The sequence below is a fragment of the Vigna unguiculata genome, chromosome 10 (genome assembly GCF_004118075.2).
Source record: "Vigna unguiculata cultivar IT97K-499-35 chromosome 10, ASM411807v1, whole genome shotgun sequence".
Lineage (NCBI taxonomy): Eukaryota > Viridiplantae > Streptophyta > Magnoliopsida > Fabales > Fabaceae > Vigna > Vigna unguiculata.
In genome coordinates this window covers 1277934-1300354 of record NC_040288.1, presented here as the reverse complement: position 1 = coordinate 1300354, position 22421 = coordinate 1277934, and the positions used below count along the sequence as shown (strand labels likewise).

Sequence of the window (22421 nt, the reverse complement as noted above, 5' to 3'; positions counted from 1 at the left end):
TGTGTTAGTTTTATCTTCGTTTTACAAAATGAAAATGATTACTGTTCTTATATTTTTCTTTTTTGTTCTCCAATGGATACGACGTATAAAAACAACCGTATGACAGTTACTGTGAACTTTTGTAGTTAATATAAAATAATAATGAAATTAATGTAGAATGAAATTAACTTTTATTATTGTCATTGAAAATATGTTGGATAGAAATGAATTGTTGTTATTACCTACATCAATAGTGGCGAGGACGAGAATTCCTCAATAGTTATACCTCATTATATGAAAGTCATCAAGGATCATAACAATCTTGTTATCCATTACATTTGCATGTTATCAAACAAATAATCTATGTTACTAAATTTAAAACATATTTTATACGTCCTTTAATTTTTTTTATCTACAATAAAGATTGAATAAATTAAGAAGCACTTGGGCTAGTTAAACCCTTTTACAAGAGCCTGTCTACATCACAATAGCATAAATCACATAAACCTAACTCTAGATTTCATATAACCCCTATAACTCTTATAAAAATTATCTAGTTTGATACACTTGTTTATCACTACTATCGGTGATGCACTTATCATACTAAATATAAGGTTGATTTGTAGAGTTGGTCTTCCCAAAATAACATCTAAAATTTGGCACCCAATTTTGTCAATATTAATGGACATTCGCAGGTTCCAAGTAATGAGAGTCAGATTTAAATAATGTTTTATGCATCATAGTTGTCTTCATTGTTTATAATCTCTACATCTCTCTATATATTTTAATGAAGAACGCGTAAACATGTTCTGTCCACTGTAATTAGAATCACATGATACCTTGTAAATAGATGAAATTAATTGAAGAGAAATTCTTGAAAGAAAACCTTCTTCATAGTCAACCTTAATCTATATTATTCATATTAGCTTTATAAATTGATTCACATGCTACATTTAGATTGGTGCAAATATTTTAAAAATTGTTTGTTATTATTATACATTTATATATATAATGATATTCCATGTCTTTAAACATGTGGGGGCATATGACATAATTGAAAAGGGATAAACTTAGATTGATAGAAACATAAACTTAGATTTGTACACATACATACATATATATATATATATATATATATATATATATATATATATATATATATATATATATATATATATATATATATATATATATATATATATATATATTGCCCCACATGCATGTGATAATAATGTTATTTATTAACAAGTCAGTCCATGATTGTAGAGATAGATTGTGTTGAATTAAAAACTAAATAGTATAAAATTGATGAGATTCACCTAACTAATTATAATCAATTAAAAAGAAGTATCGAAATTGCACATTTTGTGCATGTATGATATATATTGTCATTATTATCTTCCCCTCAAATATAATTTCGGGAACTAAATAGGGCACGTGACTGTGCTTTAAAATTAGCATCCTACCTATCTGTACTTATCTTCTTGAAGGATTAAATGCAAAACCTTTTAACTATCTCACATATTTTAATTAATAATTGAGTGTATGTTAGAAAATGTAATTTAGAATGTGTTAGAGAGTAGGTTACATGCAATTCTAAAAATTTAATTATTTTTTGAAAATGTAATTTTTATTTTATTTTAAAGTAAACATATATTTAATTTTTGTGTTAAATATATTTTTGATTCCTTAATTTTTTGTGAAAATTGAAATTATTCTTCTTTGAAACTTTGAATAAATTTAATTTTTCATCTTTAGAAATGTGTGAATCTAGTTATTTTATCTAATTTTTTAAAGTTTATTTAACGTTTCAAATATGTTTCAGAATAGTATGTGAGTTGTTTACACTGTTTGACACATTTTTTTTAACGTTAGTCAAATGTTAGCTAAAAAACACGTTTGAAACGTAAAATAAACTTAACATTTTTTTAAAAAATTTATTATTATCTTCAAAATTTATTTTTAATGAGCCTATAATTTTCTAGCTGTTGTTTATTTTTTGTATGTTAAATATGTGATCAATTATACACGTACATATATTGTTTTTATTTATTTTTTTGAGATAGTTATTACATTGAATTAGTCTTAGTTTTCTGTTAGAAATTCAATATGAAAATTATGAAAATTATGTATTGTCTCTAAATTTCTTTTTTTAAGAAGTTATATTTTTTTAAAAATTTTAAAATTTGGCACCAACTTTTGTCAATATTTATGGACATTTTTTCGAGATGCATGCAAGTACAAAGGTTAATGAGAGTCAAATTTAAATAATGTTTTATGCATCATAGTTGTCTTCATTGTTTATAATCCCTGCAACTTGCTTTCTACATATATATATATATATATATATATATATATATATATATATATATATATATATATATATATATATATATAATGAAGAACGCGTAAACATGTTCTTTCCAGTTTAAGTAGAATTACATGATATTGTAAATAGATGAAATTAATTGAAGAGAAGTTCTTAAAAAAACTTAGCATCCTATGTTTCTGTACTTCTCTTCTTGAAGGATTAAATGCAAAACCTTTTAACTACCTCACATAGTTTAATTAATAATTGAGTGTATGCTAGAAAAGGTAAGTTAGAATGTGTTAGAGAGTAGGTTACATGCAATGCTCAAAATTAATTCTTTTTTTGAAAATGCAATTTTTCTTTTATTTTAAAGTGAACATATATTTAATTCTAACGTTAAATATGTTTTTGTTCTTAACTTTCAGTAAAAATTGAAATTAATCTCTTTTGAAACACTAAACCAATTAAATTCTTCATCTTCAGAAATATTTGAATTTAATGCTTTTAACTAATTCTTTTTTAAGTTTATTTGACGTTGTAGATGTGCTTCATGATGATATTTGAGTTGTGTGAACTATTTCATATATTTTTCTTCATTATTAGTTAAGAAACATGTTTGAAACATTAAATAAATTTAACAAAATTTATTTTTAAAACTTAATTTTAATATGAGCCTATAATTGTCTTGTATGTTATTTATTTTATGTATGTTAAATATGTGATCAATTATATGCTTGCATATATTATTTTATTTTGTTTATTTGAGATTGTTATATATTGTATGTTCTCTAACTTATATATATATGGTCTCTAAGTTTTTTTCAAAGAAGTTGTACGTTTTAAAAATTAATATAAGAGAACGTAGTGTTTAATTATTATCAAACCAATTATCCCATTATCCCTTCCAATTCACTTTTCTTATATCTCTCCACCACCGAGGGTCATGTGCACCTTTTGTCTCATTTATGAGATATTTTTTAAACACGGTTTATATTTTATAATGGCGGGAAAACGTTTTAGCATCCTTCATTAAAATATATCTACTAGAATGGAGTGGACAACATTTTTTTAATTATGGTACATGCATGTATCCTACAAACAATTTTTATAAATACCCTTCACGGTTGAGCACAAAACACACAATTCTCTCAACTAAATTCTATAGTATACCTTCTGAAGCAATTAATGGCTCATTGGGTTTGGTTTATTTTGCTCTTTGCTGAGCTACTGATTGGTGGATTCAGTACCCAGAAGCTGCCCCCATCTAACGATGGAAAACTATTAAGTATTCTGAGCATTGATGGCGGTGGTATCAAGGGGATTCTTCCAGCAAGAGTTCTTGAGCACTTAGATAAGGCTCTTAAGGTTCATTCTTACTTTGTTAATACTATGCATATGTATTGAAATGGCATGAATGAATGAATGTTTATGACGTTCACTTGAATTTTGTTGAGTTGCAGGATTTGGATCCAAATGCAGATTTAGCACATTATTTTGATGTGATAGCAGGAACTAGCACCGGTGGACTCATAACAGTTATGTTAGCCACACCAAGCCCTCATGATCCTACTCGTGCTGCCTTTACTCCTGCACAAATTGTAGACTTCTACCAACAAGAAGGCCCTCACATATTCAATGAATCTTGGTATCATAAGAGTAGAATTAATATTCTCAGAACATCATCAATTTTAACGATTAACTGCAACTAATGATAACATGTTTTCCTCTGTGTTTAACATGAATGAAACAACCAACACGCAGTCCTGGAGATGGTCCCGAATTCGATGGGGTGTATTTCCATAACCTTACTCGTGATCTGTTGAACGATACACGACTTAATCAAACACTGACCAATGTTGTCATCCCAGCTTTCGACATCAAGACACAAAAGCCGGTTATATTCTCAAACTATAAGGTTAGCACCGTATGCATATATTAATTTCTTCGTACATTAAAATTAAAAGAGGAGTTAATATAATGTTTGGGTGATGCAGCTTGAGGATGCTCCGTACTTAAATGCGTTGTTGTCGGATATAACCATATCGACTTCAGCTGCACCCACTATTCTACCACCTTACTGTTTTGTGAACGATGGCGTCGAGTTCAATATGGCTGATGGTGGTATAGCAGCTGGGAATCCGGTAAATTGATTTAATCATTGATTACAAATATGATAAAAACCCATCTGAATTACGATGCATGGATATACATATATTCAAAATAATTAACGATGTGAAGTTTCTTTTGATTAGACACAAGCAGCAGTGAGCGAAGTGCTACAACAACATGGTGAATATTCCGAAATCTTAGTGTTATCTTTGGGAACTGGAAAAGTGAAAGTTAATGAGAGCTTTGATGTTGAGATAGCTGCCAATTGGTCATACAAAGATTGGGTTAATAATGCATCACAATTCTTTCTTCGTTCTTCTACCACCATGACTGAATACTACCTTGAATCACTCTTCGAACCTTACCCACCTGGCCAGCCATACCTTCGAATTCAGGTATATATAGGTTTTCGTTTTTCTTAAGAATTATTTACAGTGTTGGATTATATTTTGATGATGAATTGCAGGAATACGACTTGAATCCTGATTTCTCCAATCCATTTAATGTTACACAAGCAAGCATGGACGGTCTTGACGAAACCGGAAAACAACTGTTAAAAAAAAAGGCTTTAAGGATGAATTTGGATACTTTTGATCAAGAAGAACTTGGGGGGCTAACAAATGCTCAGGTTCTTGACAGGTGAAAAAAAATGAATTAATTACCTTTCAATTTACTCGACTGTTAATTTTTGCTGGTTTTGAGGGGAATGGTTTTGTGTATTTTTATGAAGGTTTGCTGAAATTTTGTACGGAGAAAGACAATATCGTCTGAAACGAAAATCTATGGAAAAGGAAGGAAGACCATTTGTTGAAACTCTTAGGGTTCTTTCTGACAAAACTCAAGCACTCATAAGGAACCTTTTTAACTAATGTCAATTGTATGACCTTGTATTAACTCTCTTCTGTCCTTTATTCACTATTGTTGGAATATCTAGAATAAGCAACGCGTGTGAGTTCTATGTAACTCTTTTAGCTACCAACCATCTCAGAATAAGGAAAGCTTCACTCCATCAAAGTTCAATGCAACTCTTAATGAAAGAACCATGACTGTAATAAGCGTCAATGTATACTATTATTCTCAACGCACGTGACTTCTTTGTTTCTTTTTCCTTTGCGATTTAAAACTACCATAATGTGAAATTTGTTTTTCACATCAAGATATTGATTGTATCAGTTGAAAAGGAATCATTGCAAAATTGAAAATTAGACAAAATTAAAATTCCCACAAGAACCAAAATTAGCTTGATATATATAGTTTCTAACATGATTTAATACCTCCCAATAGTTCATATGCAGTATTAAATATGAAGAAAATAATTAGGTGAATTTGATAATTAATAAATGGTGCATATATTATATGAGACAGATCTTTGAAAGAAGTACAGTGTCCTTCTGTATCTAACAACATCCATCGAAGAAAAGTGTTTTAACACTTGCGTTAGATACAAGTTTACCCTATTTTAATATTCACAATCTAATATTTTACTACCCATTTTACCTATTTTTCAGCCAAATAATCCGACGAAAAAATTATACCTAAGATGAGTAATATCCAAAAAAAAAAAAAAAGTGAATTATGTAACACATGAATAATTTTTTCTGTTCTATTTATCGTAAAATTATTATTTACACATCACAGATAAAGCACTCATTTTAGACATTAAGAAAAAAAAATGTATCAAAATCTTTTTACTAATATTGCTCTATTAGACCTCAAATTTTTTTTTACTAATATAGATTTATTAAATTAATTATAAAATTATTTTTAAGTTTATGTTTAAATATAAAATTTAATTAAATTATTATTAATGTATGTTATTTTTTATTAGTACTAAAAATTATAATAAATGAGTTAAAACATTTATGTAGTAAATTATAATTTTGTTTACGAGAAAGAGAATGATTAATTATCTTTATTTTTTTATTTCTTTTGATCGACAAATAAATGATATATTAATAATAAAGCATTTGGGGTGCTTTAACCCTTTTACACAGAAAATAACTAGTTCATCAATTACAAAACCAACAAGTATATCATATAGTTTTAGCTACCAAGAACATTTTTCCATCTTCTTGTAGATTTTCACAAAGGATTAAGAATATTATCCAGTACATATAGGTAAAGTGAGTACATGAGGGTATTCTTTTACTCAATTATGTTATACTCAGCCCTCAAGCAAAAAATATCGGCTTGTCACAAGTTATAACCACTCCTCTTGCATATTGAAATGCAAGTGAAGAAAGTGGTCCCAATGAATTTCCAGGTAGTCCTCTCCCTACAACTACTCTACAAAGAGCTCATCCAACCATAGAATAAAGTAATTAATCCATATAGAGAGCTCAAGCCTACATCTGCAAGGAAAACAACCAAGCATTCTAGACCGCAAAGTATAAGCTAAAAGTTATAAAACCATATACAAGTAGTCTATTATTGCCCCTAGCTCATTAAAGCAAAAAGGATAAAGAGTTTCTAAGCTATGGACCTTAAACATAGAATGGGACATAGGCAACAATCAGAAAATGAAAAATTTACATTTTTCATTTTATTTTTCAACCATGCTCATACCTTCACTTGGGCCAAACTAAAGATCTCTTCAAGGTCTTACACCATTCCTAAAAACAATATTGTTCCTATGATTCCATAATGTCCATACTATAGCGATCCACACCCCTTTCCATAACATATTACCTTTGAGGTCAAGCTCTAAAAGATGAAAATGCTCAAAATATGCTTGAATTTGGTTATGGCTTACCCCCTAAGTTCCCGGTCCATTTGTTACACATATTCCATATGTTGGTAGTCACTTTACAAGTAATCAGAAGATGGTTGATGGTCTCGTCCTGCTCACCGCACATAACACAACTAACATTGTTTAAAAAGACCCCTCTATGCCTTAAGTTAATCATTGTTGTATTAAGGTATTGTTGTTTTCATTTTGTTTTGGATTTGTATTAGAATTATAAATATGTTTCTTTTGTCCAATTTTGTTTTTCGGTATCACACTCCAAAATAAATTTGAACAATTTAAAATATATAAAATACTTTTTATTTTTTATTTAGTATTATAAAATTACAGTCACTAAATTTGTACATTTTTAAAAGAAAAATGTTTAAGAAAAATTATAAGTTTACAAAATAATAAATCAATTGATATTCTTAATAATATAAAAAGAATAAATTCTTTTATAAATTAATATATAAATTTTAAAACAATATTAACAATTTTAATATCAATTACTTCAGTCGAAATTAACTTTTCAAAATTAAAATAATAAAAAATTATTTAAAGTAAAAAATGTCTAAAAATTATATTGATTAATCTTATTATTATCTTCAGCAGGATTAAATGAAATTAATTATAATAATTTTGTATAAAAAAAATTGAAAATTAAATTTAAATAAAAAATCATATATTTTAGGGTTTTTTTTAGGGGTGGCAATTAGGGCCTGGCCCGTCGGTCCAGCCCGCAGGTCCGCAAAAAAAATGCGGGGTGGGCCAGGGTAGTGAGCCCACAGGTCCGCATAGGCCCACGGCCCGCGCGGACCGGCCTACAAGCCCGCATAAAATTAATAAAAAAAAACTTGCACTTGTGTATATTAATTACTTCTTTTATGGACTCTTGCATTCACGTTTCAAATTCTTGTATAATTGGAAAAGACAAGTATTATGTAATTCTTAATGTGCTAAATTTTAAGGAAAACATTGTGTATGTCATAGTATGAATATGATGAAAATGTTGAATTATCAATTTATCATCTAATTTCCCAAAGTCTTTACTTAATTTTGTGAACTTCTTAAAGTTTCTCAATTTTTAAACATTGAAAGTTTTATCATAAAAATAAAAAAAATTAAAAAAAAAGTGGGTCAGCTCACTAGCCAAGTGGTATGCTGGGCGGGCTAGTGTTTTCGGCCTGCATAAAGTATGCGGGGCTAGGCGGGCCAGCCCGCATTGTGCAGGTCTTATGCGGGCGGAACATAAACGGGCCAAGCCAACCCGCATTGCCACCCCTATGTTCTTTAGATTTCTAGACTCTCGAGCCGAGGCCCTGTTTACATTTACTTAGATGATATAAGTACATGAAGTTCCAAACTTTCCCGTTCCTTCAATGATCTTTCATTATGGATCTCGTGTTTGTCTGGAATCCAGATATTGATTTTTTTTTTTTTTGAACATTAAAAATACATTGTGTTGATATTTTAAATATTTTTTTAATGTATTTTAAAACATTAAAATTAGTGATAATCAATGTGTATTATTAAGACATAGAACAGTAAAAAACTTTAACATAGAATCCAAATTCGTCTTTTTGTATTATATTTTAAGAAAATAATGATTTTCAGTTTAGTTCTTTAAAAAATATGTTTTGTCTTTATATTAATATTAGTTTGTGACAAAACGTTAAAACGCATAATTTTGAATACTGTTTAGTGACTAAATAAATATAGGAGTTAAGCAGAGGTAGGTAGATGATATACTCATAAATAAGGAAAGATAGTGATTGTAGAGTATGTATCATTCATGCATATTTTTTTCTATTTTTTATTTTCTTTGTAGTAGATGACAAACTGAGATATGTCATTCTTATAAATATATCCCTATTAAAATCATATATTGATGAAACACATGTATAAATGCATGGAATATAAAATACAGAATAAATGCGCAAGGTGGACAAATAATTGCTTTTGGCATCACTATCAAAGAATAAAAAATATAACAACACCAACCATCCATTAAAATATAGATAAATCCAACAGGGTTCTACAAGTTGTAGCATTAGTTTTTTGGGTTTATCTTCAATATTCTAATATAAGCTGTGTTCTTTTTAGTTTCTTTAACGAGAAACACGCATACATGTTGCTTTGTTGGCTTGTCCTTTCTTTTATTGTAATACTCCAAAGCTTAGATTGTAATACTCAAAGGACAATATGTCATTATCGATTATGTGATGTATACTTTTTTTATACATGTTTATTTATATCTATGGATTACGGATTCTTTCTTGATTTTTTTAGGTTGACTACTGAGTATTTAATATATAATCATGTCTGTATAATAAAAATGTTTCTAATACATTTTTAATCCAAATTCATATTAGGATGATGTTGATTAATTATACATTCTTTGTATACATATATAATTGATCATAAAAAATTGATTAAAGGCTAGAATTAGTGACCTGCTGCAGCGCAAGGTTACTATGACAGCAATTAAAACGTGGTTGAGCTGGTTCTGAAGGAAGTATTAAGCTTAAATAAAAGGATGCTTACATATTGTTCTCCCTTTATGATTGTAAATCAAGTTTTGGTTGAAAATTCTATCTGTTGGAGATGCAAATCTATGATTGAGAGTCACAAAAATAGTACATGTGGGTTTGGTTCGGGTTAAAAATTATATTTTGTTGGACATGTAAAGCTATGTAAGACTATCATTTTGTTCATGATTGTTTGTATAAGGGTTAGAATACTCCTTAAGTGCTCTCTTTAATTTAATTTAATTCTTTGCTCATATAAAAGAAATTGATGTTGTGATGCATGAGATTATGTGTGCTTAGCATGTGCCTACTTTGAGTGATTCTTCGAGCAAAACAATAAAAATATCTGAGAAAAATAAAATGAATGATATAAGAATTTATGGTAATTTGACATATAATGTGTATTTATGTACTTATGACTATAATCATCAATATGACTCGATTCTTGGTCCGTGTGAGTTGGGGTCAAAATGTTTATAGGGTCAAAAAGATCTTAATTACAAAAGTTCACATGGTTAAAAAAATGCAAAAATCATGTAGATCAAGATCAATTTATGAGTTTTTTATTTAAACATGAAAAACATATTATTTTTTGAATATATTATTAAGTTATGTCTCGACAATCGGTCCTAACTTGTTCATCTTGACAATTGACCTGGATCGACCTCTGTCACAGGCTCGCACGTCTTAACTTTCGGCCAGAACTTATTATTTATACATTCTAGGAATATTATTTATAAATTTTAGTGGACATTGATACCGATCTGAATAAGAGAATGTAACATGAGGGAATCTGTGTTTTATCCATTCTCAAGCTTTTAGTTGGGCCATACAAAATACTTGCTCAACATCTAACTTTCCTTGTTTAAAGATCATCTCACAATCAACTTCTCCCTTCTTTGCATTCACCCAAACAGAACATAGAAACCCCAACAATGGCTTGCATGATCCTTTTCGCAAATTGAATCATCTGTCACGACGAAATGGTCATTACCCCTTCGATGGACAATGGTGACAATTTAGGGTTTTGATGTCGATGGTGAACGATTGGGTCTCACCACCGCTTGCCTCTAGTCGATTGGAGTTATCGTCGTCAATATGATTCATAACGAAGGCCGTCGTCGGGGTCATCGTGTCTCCCACCTCCTTGCCGATCTTCACGCAAGGCCAAACGGCACCAGCATTAGGATCCACGATTGGGCGCCTTGTCACTGTCCAAGGTCATTGCTCATCGCTAGAGGCTTTGTCGGGGCTTGCATGACCTTTAGTGCGGGAATAGACAATTTGAGACTATTTTGCCAAACCTTGTTCCCAACATTTTCTTTTTCCTATTTTTATTGCCTTATTCTCTTTTGATTATCAGGGGATCCCAAATTAAGGAAGTGGTATGGTGCACCTAACATCCTTAAAGCAATGTTTGTCTTCATCAGATAGGTGTTGTGTCTTGAAACAATGTTTTATTTACAAAGAATAATTGTGTGTTTCATTCGACATTTCATTGAGTGTACTTCAAAATAGATCCATAACTTCTCCTTTTGTCAATTTACAAATAATTTTTACACATTCCAGTATTTGTGTGAATCACAATGCAAATAAGTGTTAACCCTTGTATTAACTATTTCACGAGGTCAATAGAGCACCAATACCTAATTGTTACCTTTAAGTTCATGTGCTTAAAAAAGACTTCATAATTAAACCCGAAAATAGATACACTACTTTTTTTCGTTTTCAACACCTATAAATAATTTTTATACATTCCGATATTTGATGTATGTATACACCATAATGCAAATAAGTATTGACCCTAGTATTAACTTCTTCGTGAAGTCAGCAGAGTATTGATTCATACTAAGTATACATTATATCATCAATCATGGCATGACATATATATTGTCCTTTGAGTATTACAATCTAAGCTTTGGAGTATTTCAATAAAAGAAAGGACAAGTCAACAAAGTAACATGTTTCTCGTCAAAGAAACAAAAAAGAACATAGCTCATTAGAATATTGAAGATAAACCCAAAAAACTAATGCTACAACTTGTAGAACCCTGTTGGATTTATCTATATTTTATCTATTTTTTATTTGCTTTATTCTTGAACGACTCCTGAATATAAATAATTTTTAAGATAAATAGAACATGGAACAGAAAAAAATTATATATGTGTTACATAATACACTTTTGTTTTATGGACATTACTCATCTTAGGTATAATTTTTCCGTCGGATTATTTGGCTGAAAAATATATTAGATTGTGAATATTAAAATAGGGTAAACTTGTATCTAACGCAAGTGTTAAAACACTTTTCTTCGATGGATGTTGTTAGATACAGAAGGACACTGTAATTCTTTCAAAGATTAGAATCATATATAATATATGCACCATTTATTAATTATCAAACTCACCTAATTATTTTATTCATATTTAATTCTGCATGTGCACTTAACCCTAATGGAGTAGCGTGGAAGGTAGAGTGGTATTTTGGAAAGAGAGTCCGCTAGTATCGTCTTTTTATTTTACATTTTCCATAGGTGAATGTTATTAATTTTTATGAACTCACGACCTCTTTTATTTTATTTTTTAAATTTATAAAATTAATTTTATTTCTTTAAATTATCAGTAGGAGAAAACATTACTTTTTTTTTTCTCTTTTATTTCATATAACCACTACATTATCTTATCACTTCTCTTTTTCTTATACCAATCTTAAGCCTTATAATGGAAGAACAACGATAAAATCAATATATATATATATATATATATATATATATATATATATATATATATATATGATCAGTTCAGCACAAAATAATTTTTATTTTTTTCTAATACATCACAAAATTAGGTATCTAAGATTTACATTTTCTTTTGTTGTTTTCTCATAAGAAGATGAATTTGGAAGAGAGTGTAAGAATGAATTTTGGTGAATATGAGTGAATGAATATGTGTATTTTTTTTAAGTAGATTTAAAGTGTAAAGTGAGTGAATTAGAGATGAATTTTATGAAAGTTAGTGAGTAATTTGAGTGATGTAATAAATTAAAAAAAGTTTTAATAGATAAAATTTGAAAATTACTAAAATATCCTTGATAATAAAGATAAAATTAAATGATTATTAGATGAGTAAAAAAATTAAAAATATTTTAATTATTATTAATTATTATGTACATACTTAATTTTATCAATATTTTAATTATTATATACATATATTAATAATAATTATTATTATTATTATTATCATATATATATATATAAAATATTTCCTTAAATTCGTATTTTAAACTTGAGAATTTGATGCAGATTTAGTTGAGATGTAAAATTATAAAATTTTAAAAGTCATATTACATATGAAATATTAGGAATCAAATATTATAATATTAAATGTTAAAATTTTTAAAAATTATGAAAACATTCGAGATATAAGATATATGACAAATATAAAAAATATGTTAATAATTGACAAATTATAACATCTACCCACCTCTGCTTAACCCCTATATTTAGTCACTAAACAATCTTCAAAATTATGCGTGTTTAAGTTTTGTTGAAAACTAATATTTTACATTTTATTAAATATAAAGACAAAACACATTTTTTAAAGAACCAAACTACTAAACTGAAAATCGTTATTTTCTTAAAATATAACTATATTCAATATACATGTATCATATAAGTAAACGTAAATAAATAATTTTACAATAAATAGAACAGAAAAAGTTGTACATGTGTTACATAATACAGTTTTTTCTATTTTGTTGATATTACTCATCTTAGTTATAATTTTTCCGTCAGATCATTTGGCTGAAAAATAGGTCAAATGGGTAGTAAATATTATATTTAAAATATTAAAATAGAGTACAGCTGAATACATTTTACTCACCTCAGTATATTGATAAGGCATATTCCCTTCCGATCAAGAACCATGTTTCATAAACTGTACTTCTTTCAAAGATCTGTCACATATAATATATGGACGATTTATTAATTATCAAATTGACTGATTATTTTATTGATATTTAATACTGCATGTGATAGTGTCTATGTACACATTTTTTTAATATATATATATATATATATATATATATAACATTATATTAGTGGATGATGATATTATAATATTATTAAGTTGATGTACAAAGTAAACTTATATTCATTAATAAATAAAATGGGATAAATGGAGTAAAGAAGATAAAATAACTTAATGAATGGAAAATAAAATAAAATAAGATTATAATAATTTTATATAAAACATTAAAAATAAATTGCAGGTGGGTGTTTTCTATCAAAGTTGAACCTGATAGTACTATTGATCGCCTCAAAGCTCGTCTTGTGGCCAAAGTTTATACTCAAATTTTTGGGTTGGATTGTAGCGATACTTTTATCCCATGGCAAAGATGGCTTCTATTCGTTTATTTATCACCATGGTTGTTCTTCAACAATGGTTTCTTTATCAACTGGATGTTAAAAATGTTTTCCTTAATGGTGATTTGCAAGATGAAATCTATATGGAGCAACCTCCTAGGTTTGTTGCTCAGGGGGAGTCTTCTGGATGGTATGTCGTCTTTGCAAATCACTATATGGCCTAAAACAATCTCCTAGGACCTAGTTTGGAAAGTTCGTTCAGCAATTTGGTATGACTCGGTGTGAAGCATATCATTCTGTCTTTTATCAACACTCGAGTGCTGGATGTGTTTACTTGATAGTATATGTTGATGACATCGTTCTTACAGGGAGTAACAACCATGGCATCTCTAAGTTGAAACAACATCTCTGTCACCATTTTCAGACCAAAGATCTTGGCAAACTCAGATATTTCTTGGGTATTGAGGTGGCACAGTCCAATGATGGTATTGTTATATCTCAAAGAAAGTATGCCATGGATATTCTGGAGGAAACTGGGTTGGTGAGTTCAAAGTCTGTTGATACACCCATGGATCCCAATACTAAACTTCTACCAAATCAGGGGGAGTCTATATTTGATCCTGAGCAGTATAGAAGATTAATTGGAAAATTAAATTATCTTACTGTTACTCGTCCTAATATTTCCTTTGCAGTCATGTGGTAAGCCAATTTCTTAATTTCCCATGTGAAGATCATTAGAATGCAGTCATTCGTATCTTGAAGTATATTAAAAGATCCCTTGGAAAAGGATTGTTATATGGTTCTAATAACCATACAAGAGTTGTTTGCTATTCAGATGCTGATTAGGCTGGATCTCCTTCTGATAGAAGATCTACATCTGGGTATTGTGTCTCCATTGGTGGTAACTTGATTTCGTGAAAAAGTAAGAAACAAAGTGTTGTAGCAAGATCCAATGTAGAAGCAGAATATAGAGTTATGGCCTCAGCTGCCTGTGAGCTTGTTTGGCTCAAGCAATTGCTTAAAGAGTTACAATTTGGAGATGTTACTCAAATGACACTTGTGTGTGACAATTAAGCTGCTATTCATATTAGCTCTAATCTTGTCTTTCATGAGAGAACCAAACACATTGAGATTGATTGTCATTTCATTCGGAAAAAGGTCATGTCTGGAGACATCAAGACTGAGTTTGTTAACTCAAGTGATCAGTTAACAAATATTTTTACTAAGTCTTTACAGGGGCCTAGAATTGATTATATTTGTAACAAGCTTGACACATACGATTTGTATGCTCCAGCTTGAAGGGGAGTGTTAGATATTGTTTGATATTATTAAAATATTGTTAGATATTGTTAATCACAATATCAAATAATATCTTCTATTTATTCTTTTTATTTTCAGTAAAAGTAAATAATTGTGAACACAAACTCCAAAAATAAGTAACCAAATTGTAGGACACTCGACCAAAAGCAAATTTGTAAGCAAACGAGTAAGTATGAAACCCTTCCTCAGACATAACTTAGAAGAATTTGCTAAAGATTGAACATACTTCCAAGCAATTGGGCCTCCAACATTAGGCCCATAAAACCCATAGCTGGGTCCAAGCCTTTAACCAAGTTAGAATCCACATAAGACGGTAGAATGTCAGCCAATGATCCTTAGAAATTTACTATAAATACACCTGAGGTAATTAGACTCATTTTGATCATTTATTGCTAATCCTAGAGATTTTACTTGAAAGAAAAGTTCTCCCTTACTTGAGTATTGAAATATCTTTTGCAGGTACCTTGCCATACTTTGGCTTATAGAAGAACGAGAATTTAGAGGACGACTACCACTTATAGGAGAGGAATCCATTGAGAAATCTTTTTTATCTTTACGAGGTATTACTTCAGCCTTGTAAAAACATATATCAATAGCTAACTAGTAAAAACATTTTGGTTCTTTTGGAAATTTAAATTTTGTCTAACTTTTTATTTTACAATTAATGATTCCTTTTCAACTCACACAATATCAATATCTTGATGTGAAAAACGAATTTCTAGCTATGGTAGTTTCAAAACACAAAGGAAAAAAGAAGTGACGTGCGTTGAGAATAATATTATACATTGACGCTTATTACAGTCATGGTTCTTTCATTAAGAGTTGCATTGAACTTTGATGGAGTGAAGCTTTTTTTATTCTGAGATGGTTGGTAGCTAAAAGAGTTACATAGAACTCACACGCCTTGCTTATTCTAGATATTCCAACAATAGTGAAACAAGGTCATACAATTGACATTAATTAAGTAAGAAGGCTGATGAGGAATGCCCCATTTGCTTGAGTTTTGTCAGAAAGAACCCTAAGGGTTTCAACAAATGGTCTTCCTTCCTTTTCCATAGATTTCCGTTTCAGACGATGTTGTCTTTCTCGGTACAAAATATCAGCAATCCTTCATAAAAATACACAAAACCATTCTCCTCAAAACCAGCAAAAATTAGTAGTTCAGTAAATTGGAAGGTATTAATTCATTTTTTTTTACCTGCAAAGAGCCTGAGCATTTGTTAGCCCAAGTTCTTCTTTATCAAAAGTATCCAAATTCATCCTTAAAGCATTTTTTTTAACAGTTGTTTTCAGGTTTCTTCAAGACCGTCCATGTTTGCTTGTGTAGCATTAAATGGATTGGAGAAATCAGGATTCAAGTCGTATTCCTGCAATTCATGACATGATTCATCAATATATAATCCAACACTATAAATAATCCTTAAGAAAAACGAAAACCTATTACCCACAAAAAAAAGAAGAAGAGAAGAAACATATATATACATATATATACCTGAATTCGAAGGTATGTATGGCTAGGTGGAGAGCCTACGATGAGTGATTCTAGGTAGTATTGAGTCATGGTTGTAGAAGAACGAAGAAAGAATTGTGATGCATTATTAACCCAATCTTTGTATGACCAATTGGCAGCTATCTCAACATCAAAGCTCTCATTAACTTTCACTTTTCCAGTTCCCACAGATAACACTAAGATTTCGGAATATTCATGATGATGTTTTAGCACTTCGCTCACTGCTGTTTGTGTCTAATTAAAAAAAAAACTTGACATCGTTAATTATTTTTGAATATATGTATATCCATGCATCGTAATTCACATGAGATTTTATGATATTTGTAATCAATGATTAAATTAATTTACCGGATTCCCAGCTTCTATACCACCATCAGCCATATTGAACTCGACACCATCGTTCACAAAATAGTAAGGTGGTAGCTGAGTGGGTGCAGCTGAAGTCGATATGGTTATATCCGACATCAAGGCATTTAAGTACGGAGCATTCTCAATCTGCATCCCCGAAACATTATATTAATTGGTGTTTGGATTTTAATGTATGAAGAAACATATGGATACGGTGCTAACCTTATAGTTTGAGAATATAACCGGCTTTTGTGTCTTGATGTCGAAAGCTGGGATGACAACATTGGTCAATGTTTGATTAAGTCGTGTATCGTTCAACAGTTGACGAGTAATGTTATGGAAATACACCCCATCGAATTTGGGACCGTCTCCAGGACTGCGTGTCGGTTGTTTCATCATCACAAAAACAAAGGAAAACATGTTATAATTAGTTGCTGTTAATTGTTAATATTGATGATGTTCTGAGAATATTAATGTGTTAGGTTTTACAAGGAGGGGGTTTCACTAGGGAGAACAAACATCAATGAGACTTAAGCCTAACCACATAAGATATTGACACCACTTTCAACCCAAAACCTTAAGGCAATGGGTTTATGGGTCTTTATTCTTATATAGTGCTCTACTTTCTCATTTCTGATCAATGTGGGACTTAGACTCACACTTGAATTCCTAACATAATTCTACTCTTATTATACCAAGATTCATCGAATATATGAGGGCCTTCTTGTTGGTAGAAGTCTACAATTTGTGCAGGAGTAAAGTAACCACGAGTAGGATCATCAGGACTTGGGGAGGCTAACATGGCTGTTATGAGTCCACCAGTGCTAGTTCCTGCTATCACATCAAAGTAATGTGCTAAATCTGCATTTGGATCCTTTTCCTGCAACTCAACTAAGTTCAAGTTAACCTCATGAACATTCATAATTCATTCATTCCATTTCAATACACATGCATAGTATTAACAATAATGTAAGAGTGAACCTTAAGAGCCTGATCTAAGAAATCAAGAACTGTTGTTGGAAGAATCCCCTTGATACCACCACCATCAACGCTCAGAACAGTTATGATGTCTCTATTTTGGGGTGGAGGGAGCCTTTGGGTACTGAATCCACCAATCACTTGCCCAGCAAATAGCAAAGCAAAGAAAACCAAATGAGCCATTAATTGCTTCACAAGGTACTATAGAATTATTTCAGAGAGAATTGTGTGTTTTGTGCTCAAATGTGAAGGGTATTTATAAACTTTTTTTGTAGGATACATGCATGTACCATGATTAAACAAATGTTGTCCACTTGTATTATATGTATTTTAATGAAGAATGCCTAAAACGTTTTCCCTAGATTATAAAATATAAATTGTGTGTTTATAAAGCATAAATGAGACAAAAGAAGGTGCACATGACCCTATTGGTGGAAAGATATAGGGGAAGTGTTTGCCAATAAAAAAATTAAAAGTAAAATGTACGTGGTGTTTGTGTTTTAGAAATATGAAAAGAGAAAGCTTAAATAATGAACAAACTTTTCAAGTTTATTGGAAGAAAACCAATTCATTTTTGTTTAGTTTCATCACTTTAATAAATCATTCAAATGTAACTGTTAATTTTTTTTTAATTTAAAATATAGTAGATAATACTTAAGAAGTTTTTTTTTTCTAGTGCTAGAAAGGGTTTTAACTATGGTTATTTTTAACATTGAGCTTCAATTTCTCAAACGAGGCATATTCAACGTAATGTTTTCGTTCTACTAATGACCGAAGCATAATACCTTTATAATTAAATAAACTCTTAAATAAAAAAGGTAGTTGATCTTGGTTATTACTAAAATCGAGACCAAATACCTTTAAAAATTAAGTTTTATTATAAATCAGAAAGGGCATTTAGTCTATGTTATATTACTACATCCGAGTCCAAATGCCATTAAAAATTAAGTTAGTTTAAATCAAAAAAGGTATTTGGCATCGGTTATTACCATAAATTGTTTACACAATTTCAATAATTTTTAAATGAATGATCACCTCACTTTTATATTTAAGGTTTGATCCTATTCTATTCAAGACGATTCACTTTTTTCAGTTTATTAGTACATGTCAATTTTAAACAACATATATAAAATTTCAGGAAATTTTGTCAGTATTTCGAATTAATCTTCTTAAACCGTCAAACCGAACAATTCAATATTAAATATGTATAAATTATTAGTATTGTCTTCTCTTATATAAATTACTAAAAAAGTACAATTTTTTCACAAAAAATCTTGAAGATAATACATAATTTCGTATTGAATCTCCAACAGAAAACTTAGGTTAATTCAATGTCACAATAATCTCAAATATAGGCTCATATTAAAATAAATTTTAAAGATAATAATAAATTTTGTTAAGTTTATTTGATGTTTCAAATGTATTTTTTTGTTAACGTTCAACTAACATTGCTCTTTTAGGCATGCTTTGAAAAGTGAAATGAGTGAGTATAATAATTATATGTCTTTATGTGTATTATTTTGTGTGATGTTGTGACTTTTTTCTTATGGGATTCTTGGTTGTGTCTTTTGCATGGTTGTAGGATTTTTTGGATGATCCAACGTAGATCACAAAGTCTACTATGAAAATAATAGACTATATATGTTTGATTCGAGTATAGATATGCATGTAGAATTTTTTGAATAGATGTTTTTGGGATTGTTATAGAAAATGAACAAAAATTTAAAGTTTAGTCTTCAATAGAGTTGTTGTAATGATAAATTTTTTTGCAGCATCATTTAGAGAGGGAGAGTTACTGTTGTCATTTGCTTTCTTTTTGTATATATTACTTTATGTATGGGTTGAGACAATTCATTGTCCCTATTCAATATATTTCTTCTTTTGAAAAGAAAATTTTCAGCTAACATTAAAGAGAAAATGTGTCAAATGGTGCAAGCAACTCAAATACTATAATAAAACACATTTGAAACATCAAATAAATTTAATAAAATTTAGTTAAAAGGAATAAATTCACACATTTATAAAAATAGAAAACTAAATTGCTTCAAACTTTTAAAAAGGACTAATTCCAATTTTCACTCAAAATTAAAAGATCAAAAACATATTTAATCATAGAATTAAATATATTTTCACTTTAAAATAATAAAAAAATTATATCTTAAAGAAAAAAAATGAGAATTGCGTGTAACCTACTCTATAACATACACTCAATTATTAATTAAACTATGTGAGTTAGGTAAAAGGTTTTGCATTTAATCCTTCAAGAAGATAAGTACAGATAGGATGCTAATTTTAAAGCACAGTCACGTGCCCTATTTAGTTCCCGAATTTATATTTGCAGGGGAAGATAATAATGAGAATATATATCCAACATGCACAAAATGTTCAATTTCTATATTTTTTTTTAATTGATTATAATCAGTTAGGTGAACCTTATCAATTAGATAATAATTAGTTTTCCATTCAGTATATATATATATATATATATATATATATATATATATATATATATATATATATATATATATATATATATATATATATATATATATATATATATATATATATATATATATATATAAATAAGTTCATCCCTTTTCATTTGTCTTATGCCCAAATGTGTAAGGACATGGACACTAAAAAAAAACTTTTAACGTCCAATATTTTCGATTTTTGACATTTGTCTAAATCCTGACATCATATTGGGTGACGTTAAAATAATCTCTAAAAATCCATTCCCATCATTATCAACAACCATTTCCAACCCTAACAATGTAGATTTATAAAAAGTTTCATTTTTTTTTTATTGATATTCCAAAACCAAATTATTGAACATTTGACAAATACTATTAAGTTTTAGATCAAATCAATACCATACAATTTATAAAAATAATATTTTAACATGTCCATCTTGTACTTTGGATCTAAAACTGAAGCAATTGACAATATATATTATATTTTATATATATATATATATATATATATATATATATATATATATATATATATTCATCCTCATTCCCATTCTCAGTTGAAAACTTCGGGTCTTATCCATACCTATATTCATACCCAGCCAATATGAAGATTTTCCGTTAAAACAGAGATGAGTTTGGATGATACCCAAAGGTACGAATTTAATTGTCATCTCTGACTGGAACATCAAAGAGACAATATATAACATACTTTCATTAAAATGATTCATAACTTAAGTATATCATAACTAATTTATATACTTCATAAAAAAAATTAAATAAAATATTAAAATAACATATAAACTTTTAGAGACAACTTGATATAATATATATATATATATATATATATATATATATATATATATATATATATATATATATATATATATATATATATATATATATATATATATATATATATCAATCTAAGTTTATGTTTCAGTCAATCTAAATTTATCCCATTTCTATTATGTCTTATGAAACACATGTTTAAGGGCATGAATATGAATGCATAAAATAAAAACAATGTCTTAAAATATTTCCACCAATCGAAATGTAGCATGTGAATCAATCTCTAAAGCTAATATGATTAATATAGATTAAGGTTGACTATAAAGATGGTTTTTTAAAGAATTTCTCCTCAATTAATTTCATCTATTTACAAGTGGACAGAAACATGTATAGAAAGCTGTAGAGATTATAAACAATGAAGGCAACTATGATGCATAAAAAATAATTTGAATCTGACACGCATCACTCAATTTTGCTTTTTGTGAAAATTAAGTTAGATCTAAAGCAATCTCAAAGCTCATAAATATAGTGTTTAATAACTAAAACATGTTGGATGTTTGCTAAGTGTCATCCACAAAACTATAGAAGACATTAAGGATGTGCAAAAGTTTTAACCAGACACGTTTTCACACCAGAGAGTTGTTGTCTACATTGCTTTCACTATGGGGAGATGATGAACAAGAATTTTAAATAGTTACTCTCCATACTCAGTTTATATATGCACATATTATCAAGTTGTTGAATAACTAAATCTTTATATTGCTCCTCCTGCCTACTATCGTATTATATTATGTAAAATTTAACCGTTAAATTTGAGTTTTTACTTGAAGTGATTAAATTAGAAAAAGATCATTTTTGTTATACTAAACCAGATAAGTTTGTAGCGGTTCCCTCCTTCAACGTTATTCTAAAATATAAACAGAACATGAATGCTTAGACCAGCTTGTATTAAATAATGGAGACAACACGTTTTACGAATTCTTC

At 29.0% G+C, this 22421-nt stretch overlaps 3 protein-coding genes across 3 annotated transcripts in view; 1 reads left to right on the top strand and 2 right to left on the bottom strand.

The window, feature by feature from the left end:
* Nucleotides 1-22421, bottom strand: part of LOC114166290 (patatin-17-like) — a 37185-nt gene that overhangs the window by 2762 nt on the left and 12002 nt on the right. The window lies entirely within an intron of this gene.
* Nucleotides 3446-5446, top strand: LOC114166293 (patatin-2-Kuras 4-like). The gene is made up of 7 exons (XM_028051007.1): nt 3446-3655; nt 3751-3935; nt 4052-4205; nt 4285-4431; nt 4543-4794; nt 4866-5038; nt 5130-5446. Exons 1-7 carry the CDS (start codon nt 3476-3478, stop codon nt 5266-5268), a joined length of 1230 nt encoding a protein of 409 aa, XP_027906808.1. The 5' UTR covers nt 3446-3475; the 3' UTR covers nt 5269-5446.
* LOC114166298 (patatin-1-Kuras 2-like) lies at nt 17654-18380 on the bottom strand. The gene is made up of 2 exons (XM_028051013.1): nt 18178-18380; nt 17654-18076 (listed from the first exon to the last, which is right to left on the bottom strand). Exons 1-2 carry the CDS (start codon nt 18355-18357, stop codon nt 17852-17854), a joined length of 405 nt encoding a protein of 134 aa, XP_027906814.1. The 5' UTR covers nt 18358-18380; the 3' UTR covers nt 17654-17851.

Coding starts and splice junctions, on each gene's coding strand:
- LOC114166293 (XM_028051007.1), top strand. CDS start 3,476: ATGGCTCATTGGGTTTGGTTTATTTTGCTCTTTGCTGAGCTACTGATT. Junction 4,206..4,284: donor TTATATTCTCAAACTATAAG/GTTAGCACCGTA, acceptor TGGGTGATGCAG/CTTGAGGATGCTCCGTACTT. Junction 4,795..4,865: donor AGCCATACCTTCGAATTCAG/GTATATATAGGT, acceptor GATGAATTGCAG/GAATACGACTTGAATCCTGA.
- LOC114166298 (XM_028051013.1), bottom strand. CDS start 18,357: ATGGCTCATTTGGTTTTCTTTGCTTTGCTATTTGCTGGGCAAGTGATT. Junction 18,077..18,177: donor TCTTAGATCAGGCTCTTAAG/GTTCACTCTTAC, acceptor GTTGAGTTGCAG/GAAAAGGATCCAAATGCAGA.